This window comes from Sarcophilus harrisii, chromosome 3, assembly GCF_902635505.1.
Source record: "Sarcophilus harrisii chromosome 3, mSarHar1.11, whole genome shotgun sequence".
In the NCBI taxonomy this organism is placed as follows: domain Eukaryota; kingdom Metazoa; phylum Chordata; class Mammalia; order Dasyuromorphia; family Dasyuridae; genus Sarcophilus; species Sarcophilus harrisii.
In genome coordinates this window covers 73,296,821-73,314,386 of record NC_045428.1, presented here as the reverse complement: position 1 = coordinate 73,314,386, position 17,566 = coordinate 73,296,821, and the positions used below count along the sequence as shown (strand labels likewise).

Below are 17,566 nucleotides of genomic sequence, written 5' to 3'. Positions count from 1 at the left end.
AGCTATTTTTTAACTTTATAAGATTTTTTTCAAATTTTAATTAACCAATATTGATTTCCTCTCACTCCTATCCACTTTCCATGTAGAGAGGTATGGAGAACAAATCATAATGACTTTAAAAATCCATGCATAATCAAACAAAATTCTTTTGTTGACTATCTCCATAAATGTGTCTCATTCTACATCATGAGTCCATCAAAATTCATTTTGCTTATTAATTATTTCACCCACTCTCAATCATGTAGTCAGTAGAAAAAATGTTCCTCCCTTTTGTCCCCCTATTAGATACATTCTCCTCTTTGATTTTTCCTTTTGGCCAGAAGAATGTCAATTTTGAACATACTAGTATTCTGGCAAGGGTAAAAGAGAAAGGAGAAATTTGTTTTCCATGTTTTTCCTTCCTTCTTACCCCAGTTCTCTGCTTACCAGCTAACCTCAAACCTCTACAGGTTGAAGATCAGTAGCTAGCTCTGCCTTTCCTGGCTGGAGCCACTCAATATATTCAGAAATTTTGATGTGTGCTAACACCTGATTAGGAGCTCCATATGAATCAGCAGCTACTTTTACTTTAAACAGAGTAGATAATATAGCCTTCTTTTTGCAGAAAGGGAAACAAAGGCATAAAGTAACATAATCCCGGCAAATCCAAGAAATGGAATTGGACTCGGTCTTAGAACTCAGAGACAAAAGATATGTCAGTCAAATCTCTACGTAAATGAAAATTTCCATAATATGACCAAGAAATGTTATTTGGTCTTAACTTAATATGTCAAATAAGGGGCAGGGGGAGGGAGAAATTCAGCAGCATAAAGCAGTAGTTCACCCTCTACCCACATTAGCAGTTCATTGTACTTTTGTGTAGCTCTAATTGTTAGGGGAAGGCAGTTAGATAGTTGATAGATTTGAGTTCAAATCTGGCCCCAGACATTTACTAGCTGTGTATTCCTGGGCAAATCACTTTACCCTTCTTATCTCAGTTTCTCATATGTAAAATGAGCTGGGGAAGGAAATGGCAAATCACTCTAGCATCTTTGCCAAGAAAACTCCAAAATGTAGTCATAAAGAGTTAGACACCACTGAAATGATTAAACAGCAATGACAAAAATTGTTAGGGAATTTTTCTTAATAGTAAGTGTCCTTATGCTTTCTAAATATTGTTTCTAGTTTTTCCTTCTAATCTGGGCCAAGCAGAATAAATGTTTCTCTTTGAGCTTTCATAATCTCATTCTTTAGAGTTTCAATAGCTGATTTCTTCCAAGAATTTCATCCATGTGATACTAGCTGTTCTTTCTTGGAACCTTTTGAAATCTCCTCTGCCAAAATATATCAGATGCCCTAAGATTGACATGTGCTGACCCAATACATCCCACATGACAGTTTCCTAAGTTCTAAAATGTGTAAGTAGTCCACCCCATTTGGATTCAATAGCACTAGTGTAATGGTAAATAAAGAGGACTCCCTAGAAAAGTCATCATAGTAATGGGACCTGAGGGTGGGAGAATGACAGCCAAGTCACAACAAACTTCCTCCATCAACAACATGAGACGAGAGATCAGTTGGCGATTCTTTGCTTGAACTATGCCTTAAGTCTACAATTGACCCCATGCAACATGTTCTCTAGCCCTGTTGGCATTATATGACAAAGTCTCAGTGATCTATATTATTTATGGCTCTGCACATACATACTTACTCCCCCTACCCCCCCCCCATTTCTTATTCTTTCCTTTGCCTATGTTCTTTTTTAATCTTCTTCCTTTCTGTAAAGGTCACATTGACTGAGTAATACTCACACTAATAATGGTTTTTAAGTTCTCATTTCTCTGGAACTCAGTATTGATATAAACCCATTAGACAAAGCTAATGTACCACCCTCTCAGGCAAAGCTGATAAATGGTCCCATCGGATCCTTTTATTCCTCTTCAGAGAGTTTACTCCTACCCTGATCAAAATGTCATGAATTCTCTGTAGGTGAGAAACTGCATGCAACATGAATATTTGATGTGACCCTGCAGAGGAATTCACTTCCAGCAAACTAGCATAAGTTCATTTTAGAATGGGAAAAAAAAAAAAAAAACTTCAGGTTAACAAATAAGAATTCAGAGGATACAAATCACTGGCAAGCTTGGGCGAGATGAAATTGGGTTCTGTGTATTTCTCCATAAAAGCTATGTGAAAAAATGAATATTTTACATTGCACCTAGAAAAGATTCCAAATCTGTCTCCAAGGTCTGCAAGCAAATTTAAAATTATTGTTTAAAATCCCATAAACACTGGCTATATCACTTGTTTCTGGTTCGTGTTGATTTCTAAAACCTAACTGACATGTCTCCCATTTCTCAGTTGGAACTTTCAATCTCTAAGCTTTGTAATAACTGCTACCAGAAGGAGAGTTATAAAGTTAATGGTGTTTTAGAATGAATTGTCTCTTTTATCATGACTCCCAGGCACTAAAATGCTTGTCAAATTAGGCATTTACATATTTTTTTAAAAGTAAAAGAAAATAGATGAGGGTACATTCATTTGACAATATAGCAATGGTTCTGCATATCTTTGGCAGGAATCAGTGCAGTGGTGTGCTGATGAAAGTTTAACAACCAGTCTTGGCAAGTCAGGAAAACCTTAGTTCAAATCCCATCTCAAACTCTAACCTTAAAAAGACATTTAACTTGTCTTTATCCTTGAATTATATCCAATTTCTGAAATCTCTTCTGGTTCTATGATCTTCACTAAAAGATTCCCACACTACTTCCCTTGTCAATAACAATACAATTATATAAAATTAAGTATGAGATAATGTACATTGGCAAGTTTGGGAGGTAGATTAAAAATATGATAATTTTGTGGTCACTGAAAAAAGTGAGTTTTGCTGCTATTAATCTTTGACTTTGTTTGCTCACAGTGATGAACAAATGCAAGGGGCAAATTTAGGACGCAAAGATTTTTGGCGCAAGATGTTCAAATCTCAGAGTGCAGCAAGTGATACCAGCAGCCAATCAGAGCAGGACACATCAGAGTGTACCACTGCTCACTCTGGGACAACCACTGATAGGCGGTCCCGCTCACGTTCCCGGCGGATTTCACTCCGAAAGAAACTCAAACTCCCCATAGGTAAAAGTAGGTCTATTTATTTGTTTATTTCTTTATATTTTATTTTATACATAAGTATATTGGCAGTTTAAGAGGGGGCAGGAATTCCTCTCAATTGATTGGAAGGATTTTACTAATTTATCCTGTTAATCAATCAAAAAGTATTCTTTAAGTATCTCTTATGTACCAAGTAGTGCCCTAGGCAATGGACATGACCATATTATTTAAAGTCCAATCCTGCACATTTTCATCCAAGGCATAAGGATTGAAGAATTTCTTCTCATTCATATTCTGTCATGTTGTGGTACTTTCCCTGTTTTAAGGACATATTCTAGAATTTTTACTTGATTGAGACTGGAGAGAATATTGAACTGTGTTAATAGACTTTGTCTGTCAAATAGGAAACTGGCTAAAGAGATCATCTCTCTCGGGCCTAGCGGATGGTGTAGAAGATCTCTTGGACATTAGCTCAGTAGACCGTCTTTCTTTCATCAGGCAAAGCTCGAAGGTAAACTAACCATCACTTGTTGGGAAAGTTAGATGACTAATAAAACTTTCAGTTCTGGGAATATTATAGTGATAGATTTAGAACCAGGAAACTTAAAGGTTATCAAATACAGTTTTCTCCTTTTACAAATGAGGAAACTAAAACAGGGAGGCTGACACAACTAGTCATACAACTAGTAAGTGAAAAAGGCAAAATTTGAATCTAGTTGTGTCTTACTTCAAATCCAGCATTCTGTTCACTCCAGAAGTCCACTGAGGTGTGATTAAAGAGGCCTTTAAAGTGAACAAATTTGGAAAATATCAAAGAAAAGCAATTGAAATTGACAATGAATAGTAGTCTGTATATACATACTTCAGAGTCAGGTAATTGGCACAGTAGATAGAGGTCTAGTCTTAAAATCAAGAATATATTAATTCAAATCCTATTTCTCACCAGATCACTTAACTTCTTCCAATCTAACTTTTCTGGTCTGCAAAATGAGAGGCTTGGATACTCTGGCCTTGAGGTCCTTTCCAGCTCTGTCTATAATCATAATTTGGCAGATTTTTAATGTTGAAAATAAACAATTTAATGAAATCTTGATGTTATGGAAAGAAAACACAATGTTTACAATTTAGAATAAAAATAAGTGGAAAAAATCTGATCCATTGTTGCAAGTAAAAGCAGAAAAAAAATATCATTTGGCAGTTAGAGAAGGCCATCACCTTTTGAATTTGAGTTATTTCCCACAGGTACTTAGTTTACAGAAACCATATGGAAATGATGACCACTCAGACACAGGCCTTGGAAGTAGTTTGTTATGAGAAGTGAAGAATAATTTGCTAGTCTCTCTGACATTCTTACCACCTCTGCTGCCCATGCGTACCTGGAAGGAAGGAAATACCGTACCATTGTCTCCATAGTTACCTGCATAAATTCTACTTCCCTTCTTCTAGCTTTCCAACTATACACTGCTCTCTAATGTCCTGAAAATTCTCTACCCTCAGGCCAGATGTTGATAACCCATCTGAATTCACCTCTCAATGGTTAACAAATTTGTATCCTGTCATACTATTCCCATTCCAGCAATTCTGAACCTTGTTGTCGTTATCTAATCCTTCTTGTCTCTCTCCTCCTTGCCTGCTCTCTTGCTATCCCTCTTAATCCAAAACTATCCCTGTACACCTACACCCCCGAGGCCATGCTTAAAAGCTACCCTTCTTTTCTACTGTGCTCTCTGGGCATCCATAGGTAACAAATTACCTTTCTTATTAAACTATTTTCTTTCCTGGTTTTTTTTTTTTTTTTTCATCTTGCAATCACTAAAACCTGGCCCTTTCATAGGTGACACAACTTCCCTGCCCATCTTTTCCAGCACTGATTATATTGTCACTCATATTCTTCTACTCCCTGATCAGATAGGGGGTTAGACTACATCTTGCTCCCCATTGCCATTTTGAGGCACTCTTTCTAAGGTCATCACTTAGGAAATTCACCTCTTTTAAAATTTACTCAATCCATATCTACCACTCAGTTAAGATTCTGATAAATGTTATCTACTAGCCTCTAAGACGCTCTTTCTTCAATAACTTCAATACCTGGATCACAGGCATTTTCTCCTCCCCAAGTCCTTCCCTCATACTGGGTACTTCACAGATATATACAGAAATGATCAAACCCTTGTTTTTTCCTTCACTCCCATTTTCCATTTCCATGTTGATGAATTGAAATCCCTTTATCTTTTAACAATCTGTTGTCATTCCACCTCCCTTCTGTCTCACAATTGCAAACCTAGTTGTTTGAATTATCTTTGACCTGTGATCCCCCTATTAAGTTCTTTCCCAGACTGTCACTGCTGCACTGATGACTGAACTTTCCTTTTTTCTGTTTTTTGACCCCTTGATGAATTAGTCCAACTTCATACCATCCTCTTCTCTTAAGTCTCTTGCCCCCTCATCCTATTGCCAATCTTGCTACCATGCCTCAGTTTTGGATTACTTCTATATAATATTGTTTTCATTCCAATTTACATGGTGCTGAATGAAGCAGGAGAAAAATTTTAAAACCTTACTTACTAGATCCACTACTAATTCATGTTGCATAACATAAACTGGGCCTTCAGTACAGCAAAATGATCCTTTTTATACCTCTCTAATTGATTCGCTATTCTATTTATCATAGCATCCTTTCCAAATCTTTTCATTCCTCCAGGAAACTTACATGGCTCCCTTCACTGAAAACCTTGACTTATAATTCAGTGGGGAAAAAATTGAGAACTTCCTCTTCTCCTCTCCTCGCCTCATCTTACTTTACTCAGATATCTTTTGCCACTTTTCTATTGCTCCTATCTATTGCCAAGGCTAACCCCTTTATGTACGTAGGTAATCGCAATCCATTCAGTCTTCTCCAGCATGTAGCTTTTTCTTTCATTCTGCTATGACTAATATTTGAATTATTTCTGCTTACTGGTTGCTTCTCTGCTTACACATATGTTTTTATATCTGCCAGCCTCATAAACCCTCAATTGATCCATTTTTCCCAGCTAACTATTGTCCCACATGTCTCCTTCAATTTTTTTGGCTATTATTTCTTGAGAAGGCCAGCTATTATCAGTGCCTTCTTTCCTCTCCTCTTCTTTCCTCTCCTCTCCTCTCCTCTCTCCTCTCATCAGATTCCATTTGTCTCAAATAATTCCAAATCCCCAAATAATGGGCATTATTTTCTAACCTTTTTCAATCCATAACATACCTACGAATTTGATGAGACACGTCCAACCTATCACATGTCAGTTCAATCACCCTGTCAGTAAGTCTGCATATCTCTCTAAATATATTTCATACATACATATACACAAACATGAATACACCATTCATATTCTCTTTGCTTCACAATCATTACAACTACCTTTACTCTCTACTCTTCATGGTCAGAAATTGATAGAAAGAAATGAAAAACCCAAAATGAAACAACACACCAAGGGTGTCATGATATACCACTGTCAAACTAGTAGAAAAAAGTAGCATTAGAGTCAAATAGAATGTGCACTTGTTCCCTTTATCACTAAAGTTTGGATACAAAAATGACTTTCTTACATGAATTATTTACTAGTGCTTTCCCTTCATTAGTATTTTGTCAAAAGTAGTGTTCTTTCTGTAGCTTTTTTTGCTAAAGAAAATATGGGTATGTGGTTGGTGGAACAAGTACTGGCTTAGGAGTTAAGAAATCCTACTTCTGATGATAACTTAATCATGAGCAAGGTATTCATTGTCGTTAGACTTCAGCAATGTTCACATTGAGGAGGAAACAGGACCAGATTTAGATTTAAAGGAACTGAATTGAAATCTCTATTCTGGAGTTGGGAGAGGCAGTGTCTTGTGTGAGGAATAAGAAGGTCAGTGTTACTGATTTGTGGAGTGTATGGGAAGGATTAATGTGAGAGAAGTCTAAAAATGTAGGAAGGGTCCGGGTTGTAAGGATCTATCTGGTCCATAAGTAAAATGATGACCTGTGTTACTCTTTCCAGTTCTAGAGTCGATAAACATTTATTAAACATCTACTATGTGTCAGGGACTGTGATGAATGCTAGGTATAGAAAAAGACTGCCCCTGCCCTCACAGAGTTTACCATCCAATGGGAGAGACAACATGCAAACAAATATATACAATGCAAGCCTTATACAGATAAATAAGAAATAATTAACAGAGGAAAGTTTCTGGAATTAAGAGATGTTGGAGAAGGCTTCAAATGGGAGGTAGGATTCTAGTTGGAACTTATAGGAACCCAGGAACATCAGTAGTCAGAGTGGAAGAGGAAGAGCATTTCTAGCATGAGGGCCAACCAGAGAAAGTCCTAAGCCAGTACTTGTTCCACCAACCACATACCCATATTTTTTTTTAGCAAAAAAAGCTACAGAAAGAACACTACTTTTGACAAGATACTAATGAAAGTCAATGTCTTTGAACCAAAGAGTATGTGTTGAGAAATAAAGTATAAAAGGACTGGAACGATAGGAAGAGGCTAGTTTATGAAGGGATTTTAATACCTAACATAATATTTGTATTTGCTCCTGGAGCTAGTAAGAAGCCATTGTCTCTGGTCTGGCATCTTTTCTTTAACTTGGAGTCCTTTCTTATTGTCTGTTTCAATCAATTAACATGCATGCGATAAATACCTATTTTAAATCAGACAATATTAGTTTCTAGGGATACAATATTTTGTTTAGTTTTTAATTCTAAACTTAGTATCCATAAGCTAAAAGAAGTCACCAAGTGAACAAATAAGATTTTCAATTGATCGTGATAAAGGCACAATCTTCAAATTTTTAATAATGTATATAAGATTCACTTTAGAGAAGAAAATTAATTTCTTAGATAGAGAGCTGTACTGAAAGGCCAAGAGAAATTGGTTTCCAGACTTGCTTCTGATATTCTGGTTGTGTAATCCATGAGAAGTCACTTAAGCTTTCAGTATCTTGGGTGACTCTCTAAGATTATAAATTGACAATAGTCACTGCTCTGCATCGGTGGATGGAGTTTTTTCCCTGGCTGCTTCCTATATGTATGAAATCACAGCTTTGGGGAAAAATGAAGAGAATAAAGAACTTTAACCAAAAAAATTGCAACAAAAAATGTGATTTCCCCCCCCCCCCCATTACCCATTGGCTTCTCTTTTCATTTTCTTTAATTTTTTGAAATCTATTTTGTTGCTGTTATTATTCCTGCCTTGGAATTTTGAAGTATAAAAAAATTTTAGAACCATTGGGCCAGGAGAAATACATTTTAGTTTTTAGAACAAGAAATATGACTTCAAGAGTAAGCATAGTGCATTACTGGTAAATTAAGTTATGCTGAGCCTTACTAAAAATTATTTTATTATGTTTGGTTCTCTTTAGCATTATCCATTGGAAGTGGATTAGGGAAAGGGAGACTGGTTTTGCTGATGACTTTGAATTGAGGCTCCCTTGAATGACAACAAAAGGAAAATAATATCATTATTGTTGACTAAAATTTTTTCTTAATGCTTCATGGTCAAAAATCCAATCTGGTTTCTGACTGTGCTGCCATTTGTTTTGCAATATTTTCACCAGCATGTGAGAATATACTATAATGATTAACACAATTTATTGAAGAATCCTGAAGAACCTAAAATAAGTTTATGTGCTAAAAACACTTCATTTCCAAGGCAAGGATTAGAGTCATGCCAGAACATGCTGACATCTAATTTAGCTTTATTCTTAAAACCAGTTTTCTATTTTCTCAGGTTAAGTTCACCAGTGCAGTAAAACTATCTGAAGGAGGACCAGGAAGTGGGATGGAGAATGGAAGAGATGATGAAGAGAATTTCTTCAAAAGACTTGGTAAATGACATGTAACCATCAGAAATTCATTTAGGCTTCATTACACTGAAGGAAAAAGTATGGTTAAATTTTAAAAATCTAATCCCATTTCTCCTTTTATTTTTTTCCTTTTATGCTTATCTTCTTTCTCTCCTTTTTTTGTCTTTTTTTCTCTTATTTTATAATATTTTCATATTTCCTTTATATCATTTCTACTGCTTATCTTGCTTTCCCTTGCCATTTTTCTTCCTAATCTGTTATTAGAATCATACTAGCATAGGATATGAGAGTGGGATTGGATCATAAAGGTCATGGGCTATAACTTTCCATAAGTAGGTAGATAGATACATATGTATGTATTTTGTATATTGTTATATATGTGTGTGTATGTTTATTTTACATATGCATACATATATGTATATTTGTGTATATGTGTGTTTATTTTACATATGCATACACACATATGTATTTTTAACAACTTTCCTTTCAAATTTTTATCCAGCCTCTGATTGCATAATTCTAGGATTAGAAAGCTTTTTTACTTCACAATGCAGTCTGTTCCTTAATAATATGACTGGAATACTCCTCTGTGGAAATTTGATCAGCTATACCCTTTATTTATATTCTAAAGCTGCAGAGAATAATTTGTTTGTTTCTTATACTAACCTTTAAATATTAGAATACAATATCATCTCTTCCTTTAGTCTTTTCTTGTCTGAGCGAAACGTTTCCAGATGCTTCAACTCTTCTTTATATGACAGGATTTCTATTATTAAGGCCTCCTGATTATATTCTGGATCAATTACAAGTTATAAAGTTCTCATGTAAAAATGTGGCCACAACCGCACATAATAAACATAGTATTCAAACTATAGCTTCATCAGAATTCAGTGTGACTATTATCTCCAGCATTCTCTGTATACATGCATACATGCATTTTTATGCACATATACACACATATTCATATAGATATACATATATATGTGTATATGTGTGTGTATATATATATATATATATATTTGAGAACCATTAAACCAAGAAGAAATATATTTTATTTCTTAGAACAAGAAACATGATTTCAAGTATAAGCATAGTGCATTATTGACAAATGCATACATACATACACACACACATATATATATATATATATATATATATATATATATATACACACACATACACATGCATACAGACAGACACACAAATACTTGTGTTGGATTAGGCTGCATTATTTTTAGGACAAAAGGAAAGGGAGGGAAGGAAGGATAGAAAAGGAAAAAAGTACTTTTGTAGTGGCTACTATGTGCCAGTGGCTACTATATTACAAATATATCATTTAATCAAAATATTATTTCATAACATTCTTATATGATAGTATGTTCAGTTATTGCCCGGATGATTATAATCACTTTGTTTCCAGATATTTTTCCTGCAATTAAAAAGATAACTACCAATATTTTCATACATATGGGAGTTTTTCAATTTTCTTCCTTTTTGGAGTATATATTAAAAATAGAAATTGTTCATTGAAGGAGTATGAATAGTTTAATGACATCTCTTATATTATTGCATATTGTTATACAGAAGTTAGTCTAAATCAGAATTCTAGCAAGAGTTTGTTTATTTTGTTTATGCCTATCTTTTTAAAGCCCATTCAGCATTAATGATTTTCATTTTGTATCCTCTTTTCCAAATTAATGGCATTATGCCATAGCATAAGATTACAATAGCTTTTGTGACTGACAGCACAATTGAACTTATATCAAGTTTATATATAGCTACCCCAGTCATTTTTAAATAAATTGCTATTTTGTAACTCCTCCCTCATACTGTATTTCTGAAGTTGATTTTTTTAACCTAGGTATAAAATTATACATTTAGCCCTACTAATTTTACATTTTTAGTTTCAGCACAATTTCTTTTAATTTCTCACTGTTATCTAGTTAGTTAACACTGTTTTCTGTTCTCTTTAAGTACACACACACACACACACACACACACACACACACACTCCATTTAAGCATTTATCCAAGTCATTAAGAAAACATTTAACTGCACAGAACCAAGCATGGAGAGATGGACCAAGGCACTTCATTGGACACCTACTTCCACTTTGACATTTAATCATTAATGATTATTCATTTTGCTAACCATTCAACCAGCACTGAAGTCACATAAGTGAACTCTCATGTAGCCCACATCTCTCTACATTTTTCATTAAAGTAGCATAATACTTTATCAAAATCTTTGTAGAAATCTAGATGATCCCTTTATATAGCATGCATTCTCTACATCTATCTACAGTCTACTGGCTCTAGTTAAATTTTTTTTAATGAGATTAGCAAAGAATGGTCTGTTCTTTTTTATGGAATAATTTTTTATTTATTATATATTTTTATTTCATTAAATATTTCCTAATTACATATAAAAATTTTAATAATCTCTTTTTTAAGAGTTCCAAGTTCTCTCGATGATCTGCTTTTGATGAAGTTATTCTGATTCCTTATGTTTATTGCATATTTTTCTAGACTTCCAGTAATCTTCCTTTGAGTAATATTTTCTAGTATTTTGCCTTCAGTTTTTACTTTCCATTTTCTTTCCTTTCTTGAAAGCCAAAATAAATCTTGCCCTCATCTAATCTCATAGTTCAAAGCATTTCCTATGAGGAAGTGTTACCTTGAACTCATCCAAGTCACCTAAATGGTCTTTAGTTTCTTCATATCCTTACTTATTTTGATTTTTAACTAATCAGTCATTGTTGTTTTGTCCTTTCCGGTTCAAAAATATTCTCTTTAAGGAAAACAGAAGAAAAATAAGAATTAAATAGTCTAATTTCTTTGTACCATCTCTCATTCTTGTCTCATCCACCCCAAACAATGCTATTATCTTTTTGTTCTTCTTCTTTCCCATACCAGAACAACAACCATCCCTATTTTTATTATTATATTTAGCTTTCCTGGATGGCTAAAGCTCATACCTAATTTTATTACTCCTAACACTGTTTTTACAAAACTGTGTCATGCTTTTGCATTAATTCTACCATCATCTGCTCTTGCTTTCATCATTTGAATAAGGCTTTTAAAGATCTAAGTAAGTAGGGGGATTTCCTGTGCTTTCACATCAGTCTCTTCAAAAAGCTTCCATTTCTCCTTGTTATCAAATTGATTCTCTTTGGGCCTTGAGAATTCCATTCTTAGGGGTTTTCTATTCCTCCTAGGCTGACTTTCATGTTTCATTCTTTGGGATTTTTTCTGTATTCTAAGTCTCAGATCATATCATGTGATCCATATTTTAATTTACTCTTCCCTTTTATTTTAAAATCAGACCACATTTTTATTTACTACCAGATTCATTGAATACCTGCAATCTCAGTCAATAGTTTTGTTTAGATCAGCATTTAATGCAATATTAGGTGCTTAATAAATAACTATTGATAGATTTTGTTATTTATTGATATTGAGAGAAGAAATGGGAGAGGAATAAGGAAAACAACTTTTGCAGCTCTTTTAAATATCTGCTCCAATTCTCTCTCCCATTGGATACTGTCTACCTCTTCAGGTTGCCACAGTTTTGATGACCATCTGAGCTCCAACCAGGAGGGGGCAAAATATAAGAATGTAGTGAACCTTGGAGCAATTAGACAAGGCATGAAGAGATTTCAGTTTCTGTTAAACTGCTGTGAACCAGGTACTATTCCTGATGCCTCCATCCTGGCAGCTGCCCTGGATCTGGTAAGTAATTTTAAGATTCTAACCAATCCTTTTCTCATTTTCCAAGCGACACTGTCAATTGAGATAAACACAAATAGCAAAACCCAAAGCTTTCTTTGCATGTCAAAGCAAAAAGTAGGCAAAAAGAGTAGCAAATGAAAATATTTCAATTTAGCTAAACACTTCTAATTCTTATAGCTACCTTCTACTTTTGAAGTATTAAGAATTGTGATATACTGATAACAACAAATCTGTGATAACAGTAAATCTGAAATTTTAAATCTTGGAAAGGCTTTATGACAATTTTTGTATTTATTAAAACTAAGGCATATGAAAACTTTGTAACAAACCAGTACTATCTAATACAAGTCCAGGTCACAGATAGTAAATAGCAGAGCCAGTATTTGAATCCAAATCTTTCTATTCCAAATTCAATGCTTTTTCATTTCATCATCATTCATTCACAAAATGACAGAATCTTAGAATTGGAAAAAAAAAGCCTCCATTGCCATCTAATCTAACCTCTACTTTTATAGGAATGCCCCCTTTACATGAACTCTCCTGAAGTAGAATTCTTAACTCCAGAGGCATCCCACCCCACTTTATATCAAAGCCAAGTCTATCTCTTAGAAACTTCCATTTAATATTCTTAGTAACTCTTTGTGACTTCTACTCATTGATTTCCTTGTGCTGAGCATAACAGGTCTTAATGGTTCTTACACATGACAGCCATCCTTGAAGTCAGCTATGTTTTTCTCCCTAAGATTTCACTAAGCTAAACAATCTCAGTTGCTTCCATTGATTTTTCTATGGCATGGTTTCCCTACCATCAAGGCTGCCCTTTTCTGTTCCATTCTTTCCATGTCATACCTAAAACTGGAGACAATATTTCAGTATAGTCTGATCAGGACAGGCCTTATTTTAAAGGGAAAAAATATCTTTTTGAAGGTTTTTAAAATTTTCATTATTCTTTCTTGAAAGAATGCTTTAGTGAATGAAAAAAAACCCAGAATCAAAAGATTAGAAGAGCCCTTGAAATATCTAGTTTATCCATCTATCTTCAAGCTAAATAGAAGTTACATAGTCTCAGTGATTGGGATCCATTGTCTTAAACTTCTTTCAAGTGAGAAAGCCAGGTACAAGAAAAATTCATTTTCTAGATGTTAGGTGACTATGGATGGGTTCTAACACTGAAATTATGCCAGAAATATTAGTAAGGGCACAAACATGGTAGAACTAAATTAGGGTACAAGAGCCTAATCACAAAACCCAGGATACAAAATTAGAGCAGGAATAGAAACGGGCTTGGGTTATATATTTGTGGGTCCTTCTCTTACCCTTGCCAACTAACCAAATTGGTCCCAGAGTTTGGAATGTGGTTAAACCTACAGATGAGGAATTTATATCCTCAAAACAGCAGAAAGTTAGATGACTTATTTATTCCCTGATTGAGCTAAATAAAGCTCTATTAAAAGTCTTGACTTTTAAGATAGTGGAAGATTACATGTAGCCTTTAAACATAATTCAAATTGAGAAGTATGGAGTAACTGAATCCCTAATCTAAAATACAACTATATTTATGAATTCTTGACTAATTATAACTGAATTGTTGAGTCAGTTTTCCTTAATGCAAAGCTGAGTCAATCAAATTTCAAATGTGGGTTTTAGCCTCTGTTTTTAAGCAATCGTTTTTCTTAGGCAAAAGCTTTCAAAGCCCTATTTTAACTATTGATAGAGGATATTCACATATAATACAAATATTGAGAGTTCATTCAAAATGTACTTAATAGCCATATACCTGTGGTTCTCAAAAACATAGATACCAGAATATGTTGTTTGCTAAAATGCTTTACTATTGTGCTGTTGTTCCCTGTCGCTTGGTCCAAAGGTCTGGATTTGAGTAAACATAAAGCTAGCTATTCTTTGCATTTATTTTAAATCCAAAGTTTAAGCACAATCTTTTAGATGAAGAAAATAATTTTCAATATTTTATTGAAAAGAAAAACACCAGTAACATTTTGCTTTTAGTTATATAACCTAATTTTTTTTTATTCTTTAGAAAAAAATTACTAGTATGCTTACAAAGAAAAATTCTGTCAAATAACAGAGTTATAAAAACATAAGTATATACAGACTTCTGGAATGTTCATGTTCAAAATCTGTGCAAATGAAAAGCTTTTTGTTTATTTTAAATATTTTCCCTAGCATTGTTGCTATGACAACTGACAAAAATTAGGGGTAATCAACTCCAGTTTCAGGTTCAGCTCAGCCTCTTTTGACATTTTTTTTTGTTAAGAAATTAATGAGAACTGAATGTAATTCTCCTCAAATACATTGATTTTTTTGAAAGGATCTTCGTTATTATCAAAGCTTTGTATGTATACACAAAATGAAACTATTATATAAAAAGTCAAAAATAATATTAACTATAAGAGCTTCTTTTTAAAAATTTCTTAAGTTTGAAAATTCCTCTTCATTTCCTGATAGAAAAATGTGAGTATTATCTTCATTTTACAAATGAGAAAACCAGTTTCTCAGAGAGTATAGTGATATGCCCAGGTTCATATTTCTAGTAAGTATCAGATTCAGTAATTCAATTCTGATCTTTTTATTCTAATATCAGCACCCATTTTGTTAGATCATGCTGCAAAAATCCACCATATTGGTAATAGTCACCACAAATATTCTGTCTCTTTTTCTCTCAAAGTTATCTGCCAACTACAATATTGCTTTTGATCATAACTGCTCCAGGAGTGGATAGGGGAAAGGAAGCCTGTCAGATACCAGGTGCTTCATTACAGGCAAAAAACTCAATATAGATTAAGTAATAAATATGGAACCACAAATTTGTGCCTTGCAGCAAACTTGGGGTCAAAACACATCCACAAACACATTTTTTTTTTGCTGCCATCAGTGATTTAAAGTAGGTTAGCATGCTATTCTCATTAAAACAGGAGCATACTACATTAGATGTATTATATCATTTTAGTTGGGAGGTCAAAAAAGATCCATGTAACTGCCTAAGAGATGACATCTAAGATTGGATTTTACATAATAGAATCTTGTTCATCACTGTGCTCTGGCAATAAAGGATCAATTAGTGCCCATTTTGATGTTATAAACTTAAATATACTTTCTCAAAATTGAAAAAAATTGAATTCTGTTCCATAACTTCCAATTGGTAACAATACTTGCCAGAAATTCCTAGCAAAATCAAGTAAGAATGAAATTATTTCACAATTTTCTGCTTTAAAATATTAGTAGAGATATGATCTTTCCATTTTTAAAAAATGTTAATTTCAACTATTTCATTCTAGATAATTTCTCATTGGAGTTTCGGCTAGAAAACTGGTTTGCCACATATCAAACATCACATAGAAATTCTCAAAAACTTCTCAAATTTATTTTAGATTGATTTCATCTTTGCAAATAAAAAGTGGACATTTTTCACAAGAATGACACCTGCCATTCTAGATAATTGTCATGTTCATCATACATTTACTGTATGCAGTTATTATTTTTGAAGAGAGCATGATTAGACACACTTTAAAACAAGCTATTAAACAGGATTCTGCTGTGCATTTCATATAGTGCTTTTAAAAAAGTACTAAAATGTTGGAAAAATTTACCAAATTCCTAACAACCTGTTCCCAAATAGGTTGAGACTTGCTAAGAGAAAAAGGTAAGTCTATAGAAGCAATATTAATCAATCTTTTTTTTAAAAAATGATGAGTTAATAAAGTCTACTTAATGTGACAGTCTAGTGATAGTTTAGATTCATTTCCTTGTTGAATTAAAGTTTAGCATTGATAATTTCTTGAAAGACTGTTCATTATTTTGTGAAAAAAATAAAGTCCATAGAATAATGATTTATCTATAGGTTTATAAGAATTGATCCTTTCCCCTCAAAACAACTTCCATAGATTCCCTATTATTTCTCTCCTAGCCTTGAGCAGTATACATAAGTCTTTCTGAATTCATTATCTACAGCTTTTTTGTCACATTTTCAACGTGAAGTCACATCTGTCAATTAAAAAGAAATGTAGTATTCTCACATATTTACCAAGGAATCTTCCCAGTGATACTTTCTATTAGTCTCCTTATTGTCCTATATCCACATAATACGTGATTGAGTATCAAGGGGGCAGCTTTCTGCAAACTACTCCAGATACTTCCATGATTGAATACATTCAGAAAAAGAAACCCTCTAACATTTTCCCCCTCAGATCAGACTATTGGAGGAAAATACAACACATTTCTGTGAAAACCAAAGTTCCAGTTCATTTCAGAACTGTTATTTTCTAGGTCCTTGCATTATATAGAAAGCTGTTCTCAGGAAAATGAAAATTAGTTTCTCGCTGGGTTGATGAGACTTCTGTGGTTCAGCCTGCACCAGTCTGACCGTGTCAGCATGGCCTCAGAAACTGACTGTAAATGTAATCAGGCCAGAAGATGCATAATGCTCTTTCCACATAAATGCCTGGTCCAACTAGATTGCAGAATATCACAAATGTGACTAAAATGAATCTTGACTTTAAATGATATGGATGACCAAGGTCTATAGTCCCTGTTCTTTGAATTAAAAGGATGCTCTCTTCTCTGGAAACATCAATCAGTGCCTTTCAGAAAACTAAAATTCCTCTTAAGATTCAGTGACTTTTTCTTAGGGTAACAATAAAGTCTTTTCTTAAACAGCATCTGCAGGGAAATATGAAAATTATCTTCCATTCATTTGTTTCTGTTGCAAAATTTAAGAGATGACAGTGGAAAAATAAAGAGGAAAGCTTGAAATTTGAAGTCCTTTGGTTACAATTGTTTGAAGGTAAAGAATGTATTGCATAATGATATTTTTTTAGACATCTTTGAAAATTCAACTAGATAACTTTAATGAAAGAGAGGTATTTTTCATTTGCTTGTTAAGTTCCCCACCTCCTTTGATGCTACTCT

The 17,566-nt window shown here is 33.8% G+C and overlaps 1 protein-coding gene across 12 annotated transcripts in view; it reads left to right on the top strand.

Annotated features, from left to right (window-relative positions):
* UNC80 (unc-80 homolog, NALCN channel complex subunit) overlaps positions 1-17,566 on the top strand; it is a 218,240-nt gene that overhangs the window by 67,304 nt on the left and 133,370 nt on the right. For 9 of the 12 annotated variants that reach the window (XM_031958127.1, XM_031958128.1, XM_031958125.1 and 6 more), the window contains exons 19-22: positions 2,900-3,114; positions 3,489-3,595; positions 8,834-8,930; positions 12,468-12,640. In XM_031958127.1, coding sequence (XP_031813987.1) covers positions 2,900-3,114; positions 3,489-3,595; positions 8,834-8,930; positions 12,468-12,640 — 592 coding nt within the window. The remainder of the gene's footprint in view (positions 1-2,899; positions 3,115-3,488; positions 3,596-8,833; positions 8,931-12,467; positions 12,641-17,566) is intronic. The other 3 variants (XM_031958131.1, XM_031958126.1, XM_031958132.1) reach the window with 1 other exon arrangement.